This window comes from Mobula hypostoma, chromosome 14, assembly GCF_963921235.1.
Source record: "Mobula hypostoma chromosome 14, sMobHyp1.1, whole genome shotgun sequence".
Classification (NCBI taxonomy): domain Eukaryota; kingdom Metazoa; phylum Chordata; class Chondrichthyes; order Myliobatiformes; family Myliobatidae; genus Mobula; species Mobula hypostoma.
In genome coordinates, this window is record NC_086110.1 from 35,244,552 (window position 1) to 35,265,152 (window position 20,601).

Sequence of the window (20,601 nt, forward strand, 5' to 3'; positions counted from 1 at the left end):
ATTTTGGCAATCGCTAATATAACCCATGTGATTTCCACTATTAATAAATGGTGGGAATTGAAACCAACTTTTAAATGCACAAAGCTATCAAAATTTTAAGCAAGCAATAAAAAGACCATTGAAAAGAATGAATGTTTGCTCTGTCAGCAGCACGTAAGCAACCTCTACATATAAAATGTGATGAAAGTTAAGTCTATAGTGATGAAAAAGGATATTTTCAATTTTAGCAATATTTTATTGAATTGTTTATTGATACCTTAAATAGCAACTAGACTTCACAGCCATAGTTTATTAATGTAGTTATTGCAACTGGTAGTCGTGAAGCTAAGAAACAAATACTTCATCTACTATAAAACTTTACATTCTTCCCATTTAAGATGGTTTCAAGCACCTTAGCTATTGATTCAAGTGTTGGTATGAAAATTAGCATTGCTCCAATAATTTTAATTATTGAAGTGTATAATCAACCAAAAAATATTATCCATATGAATATTTAACTCTTCAGTGGCCTAAATTTTCTGGTCTTGTGTAGACCTCATAAATACTTCCCACAAATATTCAATGGGCTCTATGGCCTGGACTACTTATTTTCTGACCCAAGTTACTACCTAGTCAAACAACAGGAATTCTGCAGATGCTGGAAATTCAAGCAACACACATCAAAGTTGCTGGTGAACGCAGCAGGCCAGGCAGCATCTCTAGGAAGAGGTACAGTCGACGTTTCAGGCCGAGACCCTTCGTCAGGACGAAGGGTCTCGGCCTGAAACGTCGACTGTACCTCTTCCTAGAGATGCTGCCTGGCCTGCTACTTACTACCTAGTGTCATCTTTATCAAGATTTGTGACATTCAGTCAATTTGATTACGTGGATTCTGGTTAATTGGCACGCATCAGGACAGTACATTTTGGCCCAATTATGTGGGTTCTCCAATGAAAACGTGTACCAGGGTATGGTTGCTGTCACATGCAGCTACTTGGAGCTGCAGGTGAGTGCTAAGTGTCAGGGTGGAGACTAAAGTTGAGTGAGCTGCCCCAGAATGCTCACGACTAGTCTCGTCACCAGAGATGTTCTCCTCCTTGGATAGATAGTGTACTGTTTTCATACAATGCGTTTGTTTGCATCCTTCAAATTCTTCATAGTTTCTAACTTGTTGAAATAGTGAAATTGTTTCATTTTCACTCCCAGCCATTCCGAGCATGAATGTTTGAAAGCATTGTGAGCAAAATAGTTCTGTATTGTCTTACTACTTACTTCTCACCAACTATCGGTGACAAAAATCACTGCTTTTTGAACACAACCACACACAACTGATGCCATTTTAAAACTGTTCACTCAGAGCACGGTGTAGTGTCTAATGGCCACGGAAGTGCACACGATTGACACCAGTTAGAAGCTGTTTGACAGCAATCTCCTGTCCCAATTAAGTGGCATAGTGTCCCAAATAAACAAAGGAAATCCTGGCTACTTTCACAACTAGTTTTTGTTCTATAAGAGTTTTCCCAACTAAACGGCTGTCCCGATTAGCCAATGGCCCAATTAATTAGAATCCACTGTTTTAGCAAGGTAACCGGTCTGTGGCCAGCAGACTGCCCCTTAAGACAGCAGTGAAAACAAGGACGTCACAGTGGGCTAATGGGGCATTTAAAAAAAACAATGTTTTCGACTCCCTATACCAATTATTTTGCTGGCAAACATGCAGTCCCTGGTAAATAAAATTGAAGATGTCAGAGCTAGGGTATTGTATCAGTGGGACATTAGAACCGCTTGCGTCTTTTGTTTCGTGGGATGTTGTTTAACCTCTTGATGCAGCGATTCTTATTGCTTGCTTCATGATCAATTCCTCATGGTGTAAAAACACGACGGTGCTCTCCCACTCCAGTTCACCAGATTTGGAATACCACGTGATTAAGTGCCGGCCATTTTACCTGCCATGGGTGAATTCAACGATCATTTTGGTAGCAGTGTACATCCCACCAGAGGCCAATGTAAGTCAGGTTCTAGACGAACTGAGCGATGTGATCAATGGGCATGAGACAACACATCCTGATGCCTTCTCCATCATTTGGGGGATTTTAACCAACCAGCTTAAAAAAGTAACTGAATAATTATTACCAACAAATCGCTTGTAGTACTAGAGGAAACATCACACTGGACCACTGTTACACTACCAAGAGCTATAGCACGTTCACACTTTGGAAAGTCTGATCACCTGCTGTACTTCTACTCCCTGAGTACAGGCGAAGACTGAAGTCTGCCACACCAGTAATAAGGACCAAGACGGTATGGACAAGGGAAGCACAGAAGTGCTTACAGGACTGCTTTGAATCAGTGGACTGGACTGTATTCAGCGATTCATCTTTGAGTCTGGATGAGTACACTGCAGTTGTCATCAATTTCATTAAAACCTGTGTGGATGAGTGTGAGTCTACAAAAGTTTGCTGTATGTTCACAAACCAAAAGCCGTGGATGAACCAGAGCATTTGTGGTCTGTTGAGGGTTAGATCTGTGCCATTTAAGTCTGGCGACCCATGGCTGTACAAGAAAACCAAGTATGACTTGCAGAGGGCTATTTCAAGAGCCAAGAAACAATTCCGAGTAAGGTTGGAGGCGACATTCGATACATGTCAATTCTGGCAGGGTTTGCAGGACATTACTTTGTACAAAGCCAAACCCAACATCATGAATGCCAGCAGTGCTTCACCACCAGATGAGCTTAATGCCTTTTCTGCTCACTTTGAGAGGGAGAATAAAACTATAGCTGTGAGGATCCCTGCTGCACCTGGTGACCTTGTAATCTTTGTCTTGGAGACCGACGCCAGGCTGTCTTTTCAGGAGGTGAACCCTTGCAAGGGTAAGGCTCTGAAAACTTGTGCCAACCAACTGGCAGGGGTTTTCAAAAACATTTTCAATCTCTCACTGCTGTGGTCAGAAGTACTCTCCTGCTTCAAAAGGGCAACAATTATACCAGTTCCCAAGAAGAGCACCTCACTACTGGAAGGATGTGGAAACTATAGAACGGGTGCAAAAGAGATTTACAAGGATGTTGCCTGGAGTGGGGAGCATGCCTTATGAGAATAGGTTGAGTGAACTTTTCTCCTTGGAGTGATGGAGGATGAGCGGTCACCTGATAGAGGTGTATAAGATGATGAAAGGCATTGATTGTGTGGATAGCTTTTTCCCAGGGCTGAAATGGTTAACACAAGAGGGCACAGTTTTAAGGTACTTGGAAGTAGGTACAGAAGAGATGTCAGGGGTAAGTTTTTTACGCAGAAAGTGGTGAGTAATTGGAATGGGTTGCCAGCGACACTGGTGGAGGCGGATACGATGAGGTCTTTTAAGAGACTCCTGGATAGGTACATGGAGCTTAGAAAAATAGAGGACTATGCGTAACCCTAGGTAATTTCTAAAGTAAGTACATGTTTGGCACAGAAATGTGGGCCCAAGGGCCTGTATTGTGCTGTAGGTTTTCTATGATTCTTAGAGCTATGTAGCCTGCCTTAACGAATCTTGGCCAGTAGCACTCGCATCTATGATGATGAAATGCTTTGAGAGGTTGGCCATGGCTAGAATCAACTCCTGCTTCAGCAAGGACCTGGACCCACTGCAATTTGCCTGTTGCCCCAATAGGTCTACAGCAAGTGAGATATCAGAACTTCTCCACGGGGCCTAGGATCACTTGGACAATACAAGTACCTATTTCAGGATGCTGTTCATTGACTATAGCTCAGCATTTAACACCATCATTCCTACAGTCTTGATCGAAAAGCTACAGAACTTGGGCCTCTCTACCTCCCTCTGCAACTGGATCCTCAACTTCCTAACTGGAAGAACACAATCTGTGCAGATTAGTAATAACAGCCCCTCCCGCTGATGGTCAACACTGGCGCACCTCAGGGATGTGTGTTTAGCCCATTACTTTACTCTCTTTATACCAACATCGGTGTGGCTAGTCATAGCTCAATTGCCATCTATAAGTATGCTGATGATACAGCCACTGTTGGCAGAAACTCAAATGGTGACAAGAGGGTGTACAGGAGCAAGATATACCAGCTAGTTGAGTGGTGTCACAATAACAACCTTGCACTCAATGTCAGTAAGACCAACGAGCTGATTCAGGACTTCAGCAAGGGTAAGACGAGGGAATACAAACCAATTCTCAAAGAGTGATCAGAAGTAGAGACAGTGAGCAATTTCAACTTCCTGGGTGATAATAATCTCTGAGGATCTAACCCGGTTCCAACATATCCGTGCAGTTATAAAGAAGGCAAGACAGCGGCTATATTTCATCAGGAATTTGAGGAGACTTGGTTTGTCACTTAAAACACCCAAAAACTTCTGCAGTTATACCGTGGAGAGTATTCTGACAGGCTGCATCACCGTCTGGTATTGAAGGACTACTGCATAGAATCATAAAAAGCTGCAGAGTGTTGTAAAATTAGTCAGCTCCATCATGGGTACTAGCCTCCATAGTATCCAAGACATCTTCAAGGAACAGTGCCTCAGAAGAGTGGCTTCCATGATCAAGGACCCCCATCACCAAGGACATGCCCTCTTCTTATTGTTATCATCAGGAAGGAGGTACAGAAGCTTGAAGGCACACACTCAGCAATTCAGGAATATCTTCTTCCCCTTTGCCATCCAATTTCTAAGTGGACATTGAATCCATGAACACTATCTCACTGCTATTTTTTAATTTCTGTTTTTTTCCACTACTTATAATAATTTATCTATTTACTATAGATATATATACTTGCAGTAATTCTTTTTTTTCTGTATTCATCAAATATTGCACTCTACTGCTGCCGCAGAGTTAACAAATTTTACAACATATGCTAGTGATGTTAAATCTGATTCTAGTGCCTAAGCAAACAATCAGATTGCAATCTGATCACAAACCAAAGAAAAAAACAATCTTTCATGTTTTAATGTTATTAAGTTGAAAGTTATTGCAACATGCTCTTGGGTTCAGTAAAAAGTATAAATTAATAGATACTTTTTTCAGAATAACATTAAAAATAATAATTGTGGTAAATTAGACCCATTCCTGCAAGGAGAAGGAGGAGAAGATGGCGGCGCGATGCAGTGCGCGCGGCCTCTCCGGTGAATGATATCTGTAACCTGTCAAGTAGGGTACCTTGCACAATCCTGATTTGATGGAGACAGACGTGAGAGTACGGAGGAACATCTGGAGAAACTTCTGAAATGCCCGCATCGCTGCCGCTGCTACTGTGTGGTAACCAGAATCTCCGGAGCAGAAGGCCCCGAATCCTCGGCTTTGCTTGTTTCGGCGGCCGGGGCAAGGTCAAAGGCGCTTGGCAGAGGATGGCGCTCGGGAGGTTCTATCGGAGGGGCTGGTCGGAGGCTCGAAGTTTTTGGATGGACGGACTCAGTGTCGGCTGCGGTCGGGTGCTTCCAATACATTGGCAAGTTGTCGGTGCCTGGAGGTTTATGGCAGGGAGTTTCTCCCTTTTGCTGCCTACTATCGGGGACTCGGCAGTCGATCGGGACTTGAGACTTTTTTTTACCGTGCCCATGGTCTGTTCTTTATCAAATTATGGTATTGCTTTGCACTGCTGTAACTATATGTTATAATTATGTGGTTCTGTCAGTGTCAGTCTTTGGTTTGTCCTGTTTTTCTGTGATATCACTCTGGAGGAACATTGTATCATTTCTCAATGCATGTATGCATTTCTAAATGACAATAAAAGAGGACTGAGTATTCTCATAATCTAAAAAAGTTGATTTTTCAGGACCAGAAGTATTGTGTAAGCGACATTGGTTTTTTTTTAATATAAGAAAAGTATTGTGTAAAGTTTACATCAAACTTTGCCTCAGTAAGTAATGCAGCAGCATACTTTGAGGAGGAACAGAATCTCACCTTCAGCAGTCTCTGGGTTTATGTGTTTCACTGTACATGTGTGAACATCCGAAGTTGCACTTTTGTAGAATATTAAAAGGTGTTGTGAACAGTTTTCAAGCCCTTGGAACCAGAAAGTTAAGGCCATTATGTTTCTCAGTGAAACATATTTCAGACTCTGTTAGCGCTGATAAAATTAAAGACAGCTGTACCAGGCATTAAGTAATTGTTTTTGATTCCTCATGGTAAAAGATATATTTGTCTTCAGATCACAGAATATTTGTCTTTAATGTTTACAAGTGCTTCAAATGCATTAAAACTGTGTAGCTGTGTTCACAAACGTTTTGAGTTCTATTTCTGTCTTGGGGAAATGGACATTTCAAGACAGAAAAATACCTAGTTTATATTCCACTACAGAAGTATTAATGAAGTTAAATGAAATTGTCAGCAAACCATACCAATAGCAAGCCACTCAGTTGTGCCATTACCACTGCCTTCAAACAGAGAAAGAAAAACAACATGACATACCTGACACAGCACTGTGCTTCACCAAAAGGACTGCAGTGATCCAAGAGGCAGATCACAACCATTACAATAAGGCATGGCCAATGAAAGCAAGTGTTAGTAGAAATAGTACCGAATTTTGAAATATATTCAAATATTTCATTTGAATGGATTGGTTTATTCAGCTTCAAAGTATAAATCTTCATTGTTGAACAAGGATAATTTACAGAAGAATTTGAATATGTATTTTATAAAGTATAATTTCTTTGATCTGAGAGACGTTAGTACCACATTTATACTGGAGGCATTTAGTAACAAGAGAAAGGATGAATTTCATTTACATTGTTCCTCTTGTGTTACTCCTCCTGTGGACTTCTCCAGCACATTTTCAGTCTGAGTCTCGGCCTGAAAAGGATCCTGACTGTTTGGAAAACGTGTGGTCCCAGTATCCAAAAAGGGACAACTGAAAGTCTTGAATGACTTCCGTCCAGAGGCTTTGACCTCAAACATTGAAGACCATAAAGAGATTCGTCCTGGCTCACCTCCGACTCCGGTTCTGATCAGCCTTCGATCCCCTGCAGTTTGCCTACCAGGAGTACGTTGGAATCAATGATGCTGTCATCTACCTGCTGAACAGAGCCTACTCCCATCTGGATAAACAGGACAGCATTGTGAGGATCATGTTTTTGTTTTTCTCAAGTGCCTTCAATATCATACAGCCCTCATTGGGGAAAAAACTCCATTCAATGCAGGTTGGCACTTCCACTGTATCCTGGATAATGAACTACCTGACTGGCAGACCACAGTTTGTGCGGTTTCAGAGCAGTGTGTCAGACATGGCTACAAGCAGCACTGTTCCTGTTTACCATGCATACCTCAGACTTTAGATACAACACTGAGTCATGTCATCTGCAGAAATTCTGTGATGTCTCTGCAATAGTTGGGTGTATAAAGGAAGGACGAGAGGGTGAGTACAGGGCCCTGGTAGCAGATTTTGTCAAATGATGCAAGCTGAATCATCTGCAGCTCAACATCAGTAAGACAAAGGAGATGGTGATGGGCTTTAGGAAGACTAAGCTGCACTGCTCCATACCGTTGATGGTAAGGACTTTCAAGTACCTGGAGGTGCGCCTGGGTGACAGACTTTAGTGGAGCACTAACATAGAGAGTACGTACAAGAAGGGCCAGCGTCTCCTCTGCTTCCTGAGGAGACTGAGGTCCTTTGCAGGCCTCTCCTTCACATGTTCTACCAGTCTGTTGTCACCAGTACAATCTTCAATGTGGTGGTGTGCTGGGGCAATGGCATCAATGTGGTTGATGCCACCTGGCTAAATAAACTGATTAGAAAGGCTGGCTCTGTTATAGCAGTCAAACTGGACACACTGGAGGCTGTGGTAGAATAAAGGACTCGGTGAAAAATCCTGCAATTCTGAACAATGTTTCTCACCCTCTGGTGCATGCCACCTTGGCTGAAGAGGGGAACAATTTTAGTAATAGACTAAGATAACTGTGCTGCTTCAGAGAGCGCTGTATGAGGTCATTCTTACCCTCGGCCATTCAGCTTTATAATGAGTCAACCTATAGCCAGGGAAGTGATGACTCCTTCCTGTTAGACAGTTTGAGGTAACTTATCTCTTATTCTTTCTTACTCCTCTCCTATTATTTGTATACCTGTGCACTTGTAATGCTACTGTGACACTAATTTCCTTTGGGATCAATGAAGTATCTATCTGTCTATCTCTAGTCACATCAGATAAGTCTCAGATATAAAACGGGGAACACCATAGCCACTTTCATTCAGCAACAACCCACAAAAAGCAATGTGAAAATAACCAGATAATCATGTATGTAATGTTAGTTGAATGTAAGCGCTGGCCAAGATATCACTCAAGAAATAATGCAACAGGATATTTTGTGTTCACTTGGGATGGAATTTGGAACTCAGTTCAATGATTCATCCAAATGCAGAAACTTCCAACAAAGCTGCACTTGCTCAGTAGAACATCTAAATGCAGCCTAAATATTTGTCCTCAGGTGTGTACTCAGAGCCCATGGAGATGCTACATGGTGAGCCATGGCTTACACTGTAATCAATAGGGTCAGAAGATACTATTTCTGCAAAACAAATATTTTCTATTTTTTTAATTGCAGGGTATCTTGGATGTGCTTGTATTAAATGAAAAAGAAAATTCAGAATTCACCATCCACGCTTTGCGAAATAACTTTGATGCTGACGCTTACTTTGTTAAGGTCATTGGTAAGTGAGAATGATCACATCAGCACAATTTTGAAATCAAACTGGTTGTTATCAAATTAAAATGAAACTGCTCATAGATAATTAAAGGTTTATTTTAGTATTGTTGATCAATCAGTATTGCAATCAAATGAAACCAAGGAGCATAGAAGTAGTTTTGCTGAAATAATGAAGTTGTTATCTTCAATTCCCAGGACTGCTTTTCACTGAGACTTATTATTGCAATGCTGAAATATAATCATTTTTCTGTTTTCACTTAATATGCAGCACATTGAAATACCATAGTAACATTTTTTGAAAACAGAAAAATGATTATATTTCTAACTCTGTACTTGAAATTAAAAACCCTTTAATAGACCTAAAAATTAAGATATTAACAAATTCTTTGGAAACTTTAAAGTATATTCATTCTAGTAAAATCTTGCCTAATTTCCATAAGTATAAACTATTAGCTGGTGTTACCCTTCTCCAATTCTAATAATGCAGGTGGTCTTTAAGATTCTCTGCCCCCCATTTACATGTGCTGAACAGTATTACTCTATGACAAGTCAGTAAGAGGCAAAACGTTCACAGTAAATAATTTTCCTTGCCACACAAGTTTTTGATCCTCAGAACATCTTGTAGTGAAATAGTATGGACTTTTTTTCAACTCAAAATGTTTGTGATACCTTAACACTCTTGAAGATTTATGTAAATTCACAGTAGTCATTGCATGTATATCAAAGAAACTGCAAAGAAATTGGAGAACAAATTAATTTGTAGTTTCAGGCTGTAACAATTCCTGAATCCTTGATGTGGCCTGATGGGAATGTTATATATGTTATTTTAAACTGCTATTCGTGAAGATCTTGAATATATGCTTTGTGTTTGCATTACTTGTAGGCAGCACTTTGAAAATATCTGATTCAGCTTTGTTGATGATTTCAATTTGATGCAACATAGAAAAATACCATTTGTTCTTTTTTTTTTATTCATTTGTGGTGTCTCCAGCAAGGCCAGCAATTATAGCCCATTCCTAATTATCCTTGACAATGATCTGGTGAGCTGCTGCCTGAAACTGCTACAGTCATTCTAGAGAGGGTGCTCCCATGGTGCTCAAAGGAAGAGAGTTCCACAACTGACTGGTGACAGTGAAGGACCAGTGACATACTTCCAAATCAGAACTTCTAGAAGAGAATCTGCATGTGATAATGTTCATATCTCCCTGCTATCTTTGTCCTTGTTGAGGTAAAGGTTACAGGTTTTGGGAGATGTTGTTTAATTATTGTAGACATATGATTATGGTACTTTATGCAGATGGTACAGTTGCAACTATTGTTTACAGATGGTTGAGGAACTGATTGTCTGTGGTGGTTGATGGAATGTCACTCAAACATGGTCCTTTGTTGTGGATAGTGTCAAGCCTTTTAGAGTGTGATGGCACTGTACTCATTCAGTCAAGAAGAGAGTATTCCATCACACTTCTGGTTTGTTCCTGATAGTGTTCTTGGGTATAAGGAGATTAGTCATTTGCTACTGCATACCCAGCCTCTGGCCTGCCTTAGTTGCCATGATATTTATATGCTTTATGCAGTTGAGTTTCTGGTCAGTGGTGACCCCAGTGCCATTGAATTACAAGGAGTAGTGGTTAGACCCTCCCTAGCATTGCATAGATAGTTAAGGATAAAAGGTGCTTCCCAGGGATATGAATAATCTGAATAAATGGTTAACAATACAGCAAATTTAGTAAAGTGTGAAAATACAAGTTATCTGCTTCAATAGAAAATCCTAAAAAACTCTGCTTTTTTTTGTTTTCAAATGGAGAGTATAAAATATTGATATTCAAAAGGACAAAGGTGTCTTTGTACACATTACTGAAAGCTAACATGCAAGTGTAAATACAGTAAGAAAGATAAATGGTATGTTGCCCTTTATTGCCAGAAGCTTTTAAAACAATTCTGTCGGACCATGGTGAACTTACCTCTTGGGCACTGTGTACAATTTTCATCACTTTAGTTAAAGAGAAATGTACTTGCTACAGAGAAAGTGCGGCAAAGTTTCAATAGAACCATTTCTGGGATGGCAGATATGTTATATAAAAGAGATTGTGTAGGCTATGCTTCTGTTCTCTAAAGTTTAGAAGAATGAACGGTGACTTCTTGAGACAATATAAAATTTTCAGAGTAAAATGTTACACCTGTTTGAGCTTAGAACCAGACAGTTACAGTATCAAAATAAAAGGTATTTTAACTTGTATTTATTTTTCACTCAATGGGACGTGAATCATTGGGATCCTTTTCCCCTGAGTGCTGTGGAGGATCAATTATCGATCATTAATGCTCAATCGTTAAAACAGAGATCAATGCTATTCTGCAAATAAAAAGAATCTGGGGTAGTGCTGAGAAATGGTGTTTGAGGTAGAACAAGGGTCATCTCGTTTAATGGCAGAGTTGGTTCAAATGACTGAACAGCCTACTGCTGGTTTTTTTTATATATTATTATGAGTTATTCGAGTCAACAAAGTTGATTTAATATATTCAGTTTCACTTCCAGAAACATTGAAACATCATGACCCAAGCTTCTTTCTTACCAAGAAGGTTGATGTAGGAAAGGCCGTGGACATTGTCTGCGTGGACTTTAGCAAAGCCTTTGACAAGTCTTGCATGAGAGGCTGCTCCGGCAGGTTAAGTCACTTAGCATTAAGGATGAAGTAGTCATCTGGATCCATTGACTCAGCAGGAGAAATGAGAGAGTGGTACTAGATGGTTGTCTGTCTGACTGGATCCGTTGTTACTTCTGTATTAATGATTTAGATGATAATGTGGTAAACTGGGACAGCAAATTTTCAGATTAAAATTTGCAGTATGATCTTGAATAGCTGGGAAAATGGGCTGAAAAATAACAGATGGAATTTTATGTTGACAAGTGTGAGGTGTTGCACTTTGGGAGGACAAACCAGTGCAAGACTTGCACAGAATCAGAATCAGGTTTATTATCTCCAGCATGTGACAAGAAATTTGTCAAACATAGCAGCAGCAGTTCAATGCAATACATAATCTAGCAGAGAGAAAAAAATAACAATAATAATAAATAAAATTTGAAAAAATAAATAAACAAGTAAATCAATTACGTATATTGAATAGATTTTAAAAACCATGCAAAAACAGAAATACTGTATATTTTTTAAAAAGTGAGGTAGTGTCCAAAGCTTCAATGTCCATTTAGGAATCAGATAGCAGAGGGGAAGAAGCTGTTTATGAATCACTGAGTGTGTGCCTTCAGGCTTTTATACCTCCTACCTGATGGTAACAGTGAGAAAAGGGCATGCCCTGGATGCTGGAGGTTCTTAATAATGGACGCTGCCTTTCTGAGACACTGCTCCCTAAAGGTGGCCTGGGTACTTTGTAGGCTAGTGCCCAAGATGGAGCTGACTAGATTTACAACCTTCTGCAGGTTCTTTTGGTCCTGTGCAGTAGCCCCTCCATACCAGATGGTGATGCAGCCTGTCAGAATGCTCTCCACGGTATGTCTATAGAAGTTTTTGAGTGTGTTTGTTGACATACCTAATCTCTTCAAACTACTAATAAAGTATAGCTGCCGTCTTGCCTTCTTTATGACTACATCAATATATTAGATCCTCAGAGATCTTGACACCCAGGATCTTGAAGCTGCTCACTCTATCCACTTCTGACCCCTCTATGAGGATTGGTATCTGTTCCTACATCTTGCCCTTCCTGAAGTCCACAATCAGCTCTTCAGTCTTACTGACGTTGAGTGTCAGGTTGTTGCTGCAGCACCATTCCACAGTTGGCATATCTCACTCCTGTACGCCCTTTCATCACCACCTGAGATTCTACCAACAGTGGTTGTATTGTCAGCAAATTTATAGATGGTATTTGAGCTATGTCTAGCCACACAGTCATGTGTATATAGAGAGTAGAGCAGTGGGCTGAGCACACACCCCTGAGGTGCGCCAGTGTTGATCATCAGCGAGGAGGATATGTTATTACCAATACGCATAAACTGTGGTCTTCTGGTTAGGAAGTCAAGGATCCAATTGCAGAGGGAGGTACAGAGGCCCAGGTTCTCCAACTTCTCAATCAGGATTGTGGGAATGATGGTACTAAATGTTGTGCTGTTGTCGATGAACAGCATCCTGACGTAGGTGTTTGTGTTGTCTAGGTTGTCTAAAGCTGTGTGGAGAGCCATTGAGATTACATCTGCCGTTGACCTATTCCTAGGTCCAGGTCCTTGCTGAGACAGGAGTTCAATCTATTCATGACCAACCTCTCAAACATTTCATCACTGACGACGTGAGTGCTACCGGGCCATAGACAATAGACAATATGTGCAGGAGTAGGCCATTCAGCCCTTCGAGCCAGCACCGCCATTCACTGTGATCATGGCTGATCATCCACAATCAGTATCCAGTTCCTGCCTTATCCCCATAACCTTTGATTCTGCTATCTTTAAGAGCTCTATCCATCTCTTTCTTGAAAACATCCAGAGACTTGGCCTCCACTGCCTTCTGGAGCAGAGCATTCCACATATCCACCACTCTCTGGGTGAAAAAGTTTTTCCTCAACTCCATTCTAAATGGCCTACACCTTATTCTTAAACTGTGGCCTCTGGTTCTGGACTCACCCATCAGCAGGAACATGTTTCCTGCCTCCAGTGTGTCCAATCCCTTTATAATCTTATATGTTTCAATCAGATCCCCTCTCATCCTTCTAAGTTCCAGAGCATACAAGCCCAGTCGCTCCAATCTTTCAACATATGACAGTCCCGCCATCCCGGGAATTAACCTTGTGAACCTACGCTGCACTCCCTCAATAGCAAGAATGTCCTTCCTCAAATTTGGAGACCAAAACTGCACACAATACTCTAGGTGTGGTCTCACCAGGGCCCTGTACAGCTGCAGAAGGACCTCTTTGCTCCTATACTCAGTTCCTTTGTTATGAAGGCCAGCATGCCATTAGCTTTCTTCACTGCTTGCTGTACCTGCATGCTTGCTTTCAGTGACTGATGTACAAGAATACCTAGATCTCGTTGTACTTCCCCTTTTCCTGACTTGACCATTTAGATAATAATCTGCCTTCCTGTTCTTACGACCAAAGTGGATAACCTCACATTTAACCACATTAAACTGCATCTGCCCACTCACCCAGCCTGTCCAAGTCACCCTGCATTCTCATAACATCCTCCTCACATTTCACACTGCCAACCAGCTTTGTGTCATCTGCAAATTTTCTGATGTTACCTTTCATCCCTTCATCTAAATCATTAATGTATATTGTAAACAGCTGCGGTCCCAGCACTGAACCCTGCAGTACCCCACTGGTCACCGCCTGCCATTCCGAAAGGGACCCGTTAATCGCTACTCTTTGTTTCTTGTCAGCCAGCCAATTTTCAGTCCATGTCAGTACTCTTCCCCCAATACCATATGCCCTAATTTTGCCCACTAATCTCCTATGTGGGACTTTATCAAAGGCTTTCTGAAGGTCCAGGTACACTACATCCACTGGCTCTCCCTTGTCCATTTTCATAATTACATCCTCAAAAAATTCCAGAAGATTAGTAAAGCACGATTTCCCCTTCGTAAATCCATGCTGACTCGGACCTGTCCTGTTACTGCCATCCAAATGTGTCGTAATTTCATCTTTTATAATTGACTCCAGCATCTTTCCCACCACTGACGTCAGGCTCACCGGTCTATAATTCCACCACTATCCCACCACTAAGCAAATCTTTCCCTCCCCACCTCTCTCTGCATTCTACAGGGATCGCTCCCTACGCAACTCCCTTGTCCATTCGTCCCCCCCATCCCTCCCCACTGATCTCCCTCCTGGCACTTAACCGTGTAAGCAGAACAAGTGCTACACATGCCCTTACACTTCCTCCCTTACTACCATTCAGGGCCCCAAACAGTCCTTCCAGGTGAGGCAACACTTCACCTGTGAGTCGACTGGGGTGATATACTGCGTCCGGTGCTCCCGATGTGGCCTTTTATATATTGGCGAGACCCGACACAGACTGGGACACCGCTTTGCTGAACATCTACGCTCTGTCCGCCAGAGAAAGCAGGATCTCCCAGTGGCCACACATTTTAATTCCACATCCCATTCCCATTCTGACATGTCTATCCACGGCCTCCTCTACTGTAAAGATGAAGCCACACTCAGGTTGGAGGAACAACATCTTATATTCCGTCTGGGTAGCCTCCAACCTGATGGCATGAACATCGACTTCTCTAACTTCCGCTAATGCCCCACCTCCCCCTCGTACCCCATCTGTTACTTATTTTTATGCACACATTCTTTCTCTCACTCTCCTTTTTCTCCCTCTGTCCCTCTGAATGTACCTCTTGCCCATCCTCTGGGTCCCCACGCCCCTTGTCTTTCTTCCTGGACCTCCTGTCCCATGATCCTCTCGTATCCCCTTTTGCCTATCACCTGTCCAGCTCTTGGCTCTATCCCTCCCCCTCCTGTCTTCTCCTATCGCTTTGGATCTCCCCCTCCCCCTCCAACTTTCAAATCCCTTACTCACTCTTCCTTCAGTTAGTCCTGACGAAGGGTCTCAGCCTGAAACGTCGACTGCACCTCTTCCTAGAGATGCTGCCTGGCCTGCTGCGTTCACCAGCAACTTTGATGTGTGTTGCTTGAATTTCCAGCATCTGCAGAATTCCTGTTGTTTGCGGTCTATAATTCCCTGTTTTCTCTCTTCCTCCTTTCTTGAAAAGTGGGACAACATTAGCCATCCTCCAATCCACAGGAACTGATTCTGAATCTATAGAACATTGGAAAATGATTACCAATGCGTCCACGATTTCTAAAGCCACCGCCTTAATTACCCTGGGATGCAGACCATCAGGTCCCGGGGACTTATTAGCCTTCAGACCCAACAGTCTATCCAACACCATATCCTGCCCAATACAAATTTCCTTCAGTTCATCCATTACCCTAGGTCCTTTGGCCACTATTATATCTGTGAGATTGTTTTTGTGTTCCCTAGTGAAGACAAATCCAAAGCACCTGTTCAACTCCTCTGCCATTTCCTTGTTCCCCATAATAAATTCACCCGCTTCTGTCTTCAAGGGCCCAATTTTGGTCTTAACTATTTTCTTCCTTTTCGCATACCTGAAGAAGCTTTTACTATCCTCCTTTATATTCTTGGCTAGTTTACCTTCATACCTCATTTTTTCTCCACGTATTACCTAGTAGTCATTAAGGCAGCCCACATTATTCTTCTTAGGCATTGGTATAATTGTTGCCTTTTTGAAGCAAGTTGAACTTCCGCCCATAGCAGTGAGAGGTTGAAAATGTCCTTGAACACTCCTGCTACTTGGTTGGCACAGGTTTTCAGAGCCTTACCAGGTACTCCATCGGGACCTTCTGCCTTGAGAGGGTTCACTCTCTTTAACAACAATCTAACATTGGCCTCTGAGACGGATATCACAGGGTCATCAGGTGCAGCAGGGATTTTCACAGCTGTAGTTGTGTTCTCCCTTTCAAAGCGTGCATAGAAGGTGTTGAGTTCATCTGGTAGTGAAGCATCACTGCCACTCCTACTATTGGTACAGTAAAAGGTGGGGCTCTGTGATGTGCCATGGAACAAACAGACCAGGGATTACAGATTCATAATTCCTTGAAAGCTGAATCATGGGTAGATTGTTGTAAATAATTATTTACAATTATAGCTATTTTTAGCCAGACCATAAAGCAAACTTTAATCAGGGCATTGGCTGCAAGAGTTGGGATTTTAATCTGAAGCTCTACAAGATGTTGATGAGGCCAAATTTAGAGTATGGTTTGCAGTTCTAGCCACATACCTGCAGGAAAGATGTAAATCAGCTTGAAAGAGCACAGGTGGAAATTTGCAGGGTTGTTGCCAGGCCTTGAGGACCTGAGATATAGGGAAATGTTGACTAGGCTAGTACTTGGTTCCCTGGAGCGCAGGAGAATGAGGGAGGATTTCATATAGGTATACAAAATTATGAGGGGTAGAGATAGAATGAATGCATGCAGGGTTTTCCCATCAGGTGGGGTGAGACTAGAAGCAGAGGTGGTAGATTTGGGGTGAAAGAAATGTTCAAAGGAATTAGAGGAGAAACTTCTTCACAGAGGATGGTGCAAGTGTGGAATGAGCTGTCAGCAGAAGTGGTAGAGGCTGGTTCAATTGTAACAAGAGAAGTTTTCATGGGTACATGGATGGGTGGGATTTGGAGGGATATGGCCCAGGTGCAGGTCGATGACACAAGGCAGAATATCAGGTCAGCATGGACTAAGGAGACTGAAGGTCCTGTTTCTGTGCTATAGTATTCTGATTCTATGGCTCTACTAGTTGCACTTGCCAACAGTTTAGGTGCCTTATTAGACAATTTGGATCAAGCTAAGAAACCACAAAGATCAGAGAACATGGATAGTTGTTTTTAGTGGTAAGGCATACACAGGAGATTAGTTGAGCGCATGATAGAATAATACTGTGGGAACTTGAATAAATATGGAAACCTGATCTGCATGTACAAACATTTGTAGACTGATAATTCAAATTAGTTGTAATAAGAGAGAGGATGCATTTATGGAACGTAGCAGAGATGGTTTTCTAGTTGAGTGTTGAGGGATCAGGAAAAGAGCTAAATTGTGCAATGGGAAGACTTACTTATTTACTGCCTCTTATGATGTTGGTATTTAGGGCAGTAATGAAGGTCCTCCATCTCTGGCAGTGTTCAAGGCTTCCTTCACCATGCCAGTAGCCTTCCTCTCAGCTTTCACTACTGTCATTCATGCAGGTCCTGGGTGGAGACTCAGGAACATCATCGCATTCAGATGTAGAAGGATCTTTCATTAACACAAAATACTCTGCAGATGCTGGGGTCAAAGCAACATGCACAACACGCTGGAGGAACTCAGCAGGTCGGGCAGCATCCGTGGAAACGAACAGTCAACGTCTCAGCCCGAAACGTCGACTGTTTGTTTCCACGGATGCTGCCCAACCTGCTGAGTTCCTCCAGAGCATTCTTCATTGCTGTTTCCATAACAGTTTTGTTTTACCAGTCAGGGTTGTTAGCCCTGAGCTGAACCCCAAAACCTGGAGGACCAGTTGACCACTCATAGTCCAGAGTCTGCTCTTTGATCTGTTTGGTATGGATGACCCTTTGCTCAAAGCTCACATTTTGCTTTTCATTTTAGCAATTAATTGAATGAATGTAGTCATTCTCATATTTCATCTTTCTCATTTTTCCTTATGACAAAGGAAGAGGCTAGATGGCTCATTAAGTCTGTGTCAGCTTTGAGTCATCCCATTTCTTCACTTATTTCATTGACCTCTATTGTCTTATTTATCCGTTAACTCCACCCTTCCCCACCCCTCCTTAATTTTTCTGCCACCTCCTTACATTGGGGGTAATTAACAGTTAGAGCATCTTTAGTAACACCCAGGAAAACGTATAGAAATCAGATGGAGACCCTGCAAACCACCCAGATGCTTTGAGGTCAGGTTTGAATCCCTGCCACCAGAGCTATGAGGCAGCAGCTAGTATAGATCGATAGATACTTTGTCAATTCCAAAGCGTCATAGTAACATTACAAGTGCACAGATATACAAATATATAAATTTTAGAAGAGAAGTAAGAAAGAATAAAGAAATAAGTTACCTCAAACAGTCTAACAGGATGAGGTCATCACTTCCTCAGCTATAGGTTGACTCATTATAGAGTTTAATGGTCGAGGGTAAGAATGACCTCACGTAGCGCTCTTTGGAGCAGCGCAGTTGTCTTATTCAACTACTAAAAGTGCTCCTTTGTTAGCATGCAGAGGGTGAGAAACATTGTCCAGAATTTCCAGTATTTTCTGTAGAGTCCTTTTGTTCTACCACAGCCTTCAGTGTGACCAGTTTGGCTCTTATAACAGAGCAGCGTTTCTAATCAGTCTATTGAGCCCATGCTGATGCCATTGCCGTAGCATACCACCCCATAGAAGATAGTACTGGCAACAACAGATTAGTAGAACATGTGAAGGAGAGGTCTGCATACTCCGAAGGACCTCAGTCTCCTCAGGAAGTAGAGCCAACTCTGGCCCTTCTTGTACACAGCCTCTGTGTTGGTGCTCCACTCTGTCATCCAAGTACTTGTTGGTCCTCACCACATCCACATCCTCACATCAGTACTAACAGGAAGCAGTGCAGGCTTAGTTTTCCTAAAGTTCATCAACATCTCCGTTGTCTTAGTGATGTTGAACTGCAGATGATTCCGCTTGCACCATTTGACAACATCCTCCACCAATGCTCTGTATTCATCCTATATCTGATAATATGTGGGACAGCACAGTCTTGTCATGGTTAAATGCTAGCTGTATTTTCACCTGGTTAAAAAGGTCAGGACTTAAAAAGTATTATTAAAGTTTTAAGCATAAATTGTATTCTATCCTTTGCCCAAGATATTAAGACAGAATGAGATATCTACCACTAAACGAAGATAAAAGATCTTGTAACATGATTTTGAAGAGCAGAATTCTTAACTTATTGAGGCCCTTCGAGCCACGCCACCCAGCAATCCCCCAATTTAATCCTAGCCAAAACAAGGGACAATTTACAATGATCAATTAACCTACCAACTGGTACATCTTTAGACTCTGGGAGGAAACTGGAGCATTCAGGGGAAACCCATGCAGTCACAGGGAGAACATACAAACTCCTTGCAGGCAATGGCAGGAATTGAACACCACTCACTTGCACTATAAAGCATTATACTAACCACTGCGCTACTGTTATATTCCTTAATGTCTAAGACAATATTTATGTTTCAACAACTTCAGAAGACAATACATTATTATCAATTTTATTGGTTTATAGAGATTTGCTGAATAAAAATTGATTGCTCCATTTCGTAATTTGCTAATTATAGACCATTTTGGGGCAACCTGATTCTCTTTGAACGCTACATAAACATATATGTGCCTTTCTGTAACATGTATTCATGAAATGTGTGTGTGTGTGTGTGTGTGTGTGTAAATTTATTTAAAAACATGAAAAAATAGTGGATCCAACACTGATTCCTGTAGAACACCACTCTTCAGGACGTAAATTCAGTACTTTGATGAATGTTTAAGTAGCTGTAAGTTGTCCTGTATTCAGTTAATATTATCTTTATAAATTAGGTTCAATTTCTTACTTGCATCAGGCAAACTTTGCTATATATCATTAAGCTTAATAGGTCCAAATTTAATAGAAACATTTAATTCTTAAAGTTAATTTTTTTGAATGGAAAAATACCCATAGTTACAGATGACCTGTCTCTGTGCTATAACACAATATCAGAACTGAGAGATCACAGCTGTTGGGACAGATCTTCATTATTAAGAAAATCTATATTTGGAAGACATAACATTAAATTAAAATAGTTTATTTAATTTCATATCTTCATGTAGGTATAATATGATAGTTTATTTTGTACAACAGAGGACAGTGATTTCTGCAATCGAAGAGGTAGAGGTTTCAAATCTCATTGTAGTATGTTTTGAAAGTGAATTCAGTACAATTTTGGGATCGCAAATGAAAATGAGATAGAAAGTTTTTAAAAACGTAAATGAGGAATTCTGCAGATGCTGGAAATTCAAGCAACACACATCAAATTTGCTAGTGAACGCAACAGGCCAGGTAGCACTATATATTGGCGAGACCCGATGCAGGCTGGGAGATCGTTTTGCTGAACACCTACGCTCTGTCCGCCAGAGAAAGCAGGATCTCCCAGTGCCCACACATTTTAATTCCACATCCCATTCCCATTCTGATATATCTATCCACGGCCTCCTCTACTGTAAAGATGAAGCCACACTCAGGTTGGAGGAGCAACACCTTATATTCCGTCTGGGTAGCCTCCAACCTGATGGCATGAACATTGACTTCTCTAACTTCCGCTAATGCCCCACCTCCCCCCCGTACCCCATCCGTTATTTATTTATATACTCACATTCTTTCTCTCTCTCTCCTTTTTCTCCCTCTATCCCTCTGA

General features: G+C 41.5%; 1 protein-coding gene across 1 annotated transcript in view; it reads left to right on the top strand.

Moving 5' to 3' along the window:
- The window catches only part of itfg1 (integrin alpha FG-GAP repeat containing 1), a 266,512-nt gene that overhangs the window by 162,330 nt on the left and 83,581 nt on the right, over positions 1–20,601 (top strand). The window contains exon 12 of the mRNA XM_063066932.1: positions 8,513–8,618. Coding sequence (XP_062923002.1) covers positions 8,513–8,618 — 106 coding nt within the window. The remainder of the gene's footprint in view (positions 1–8,512; positions 8,619–20,601) is intronic.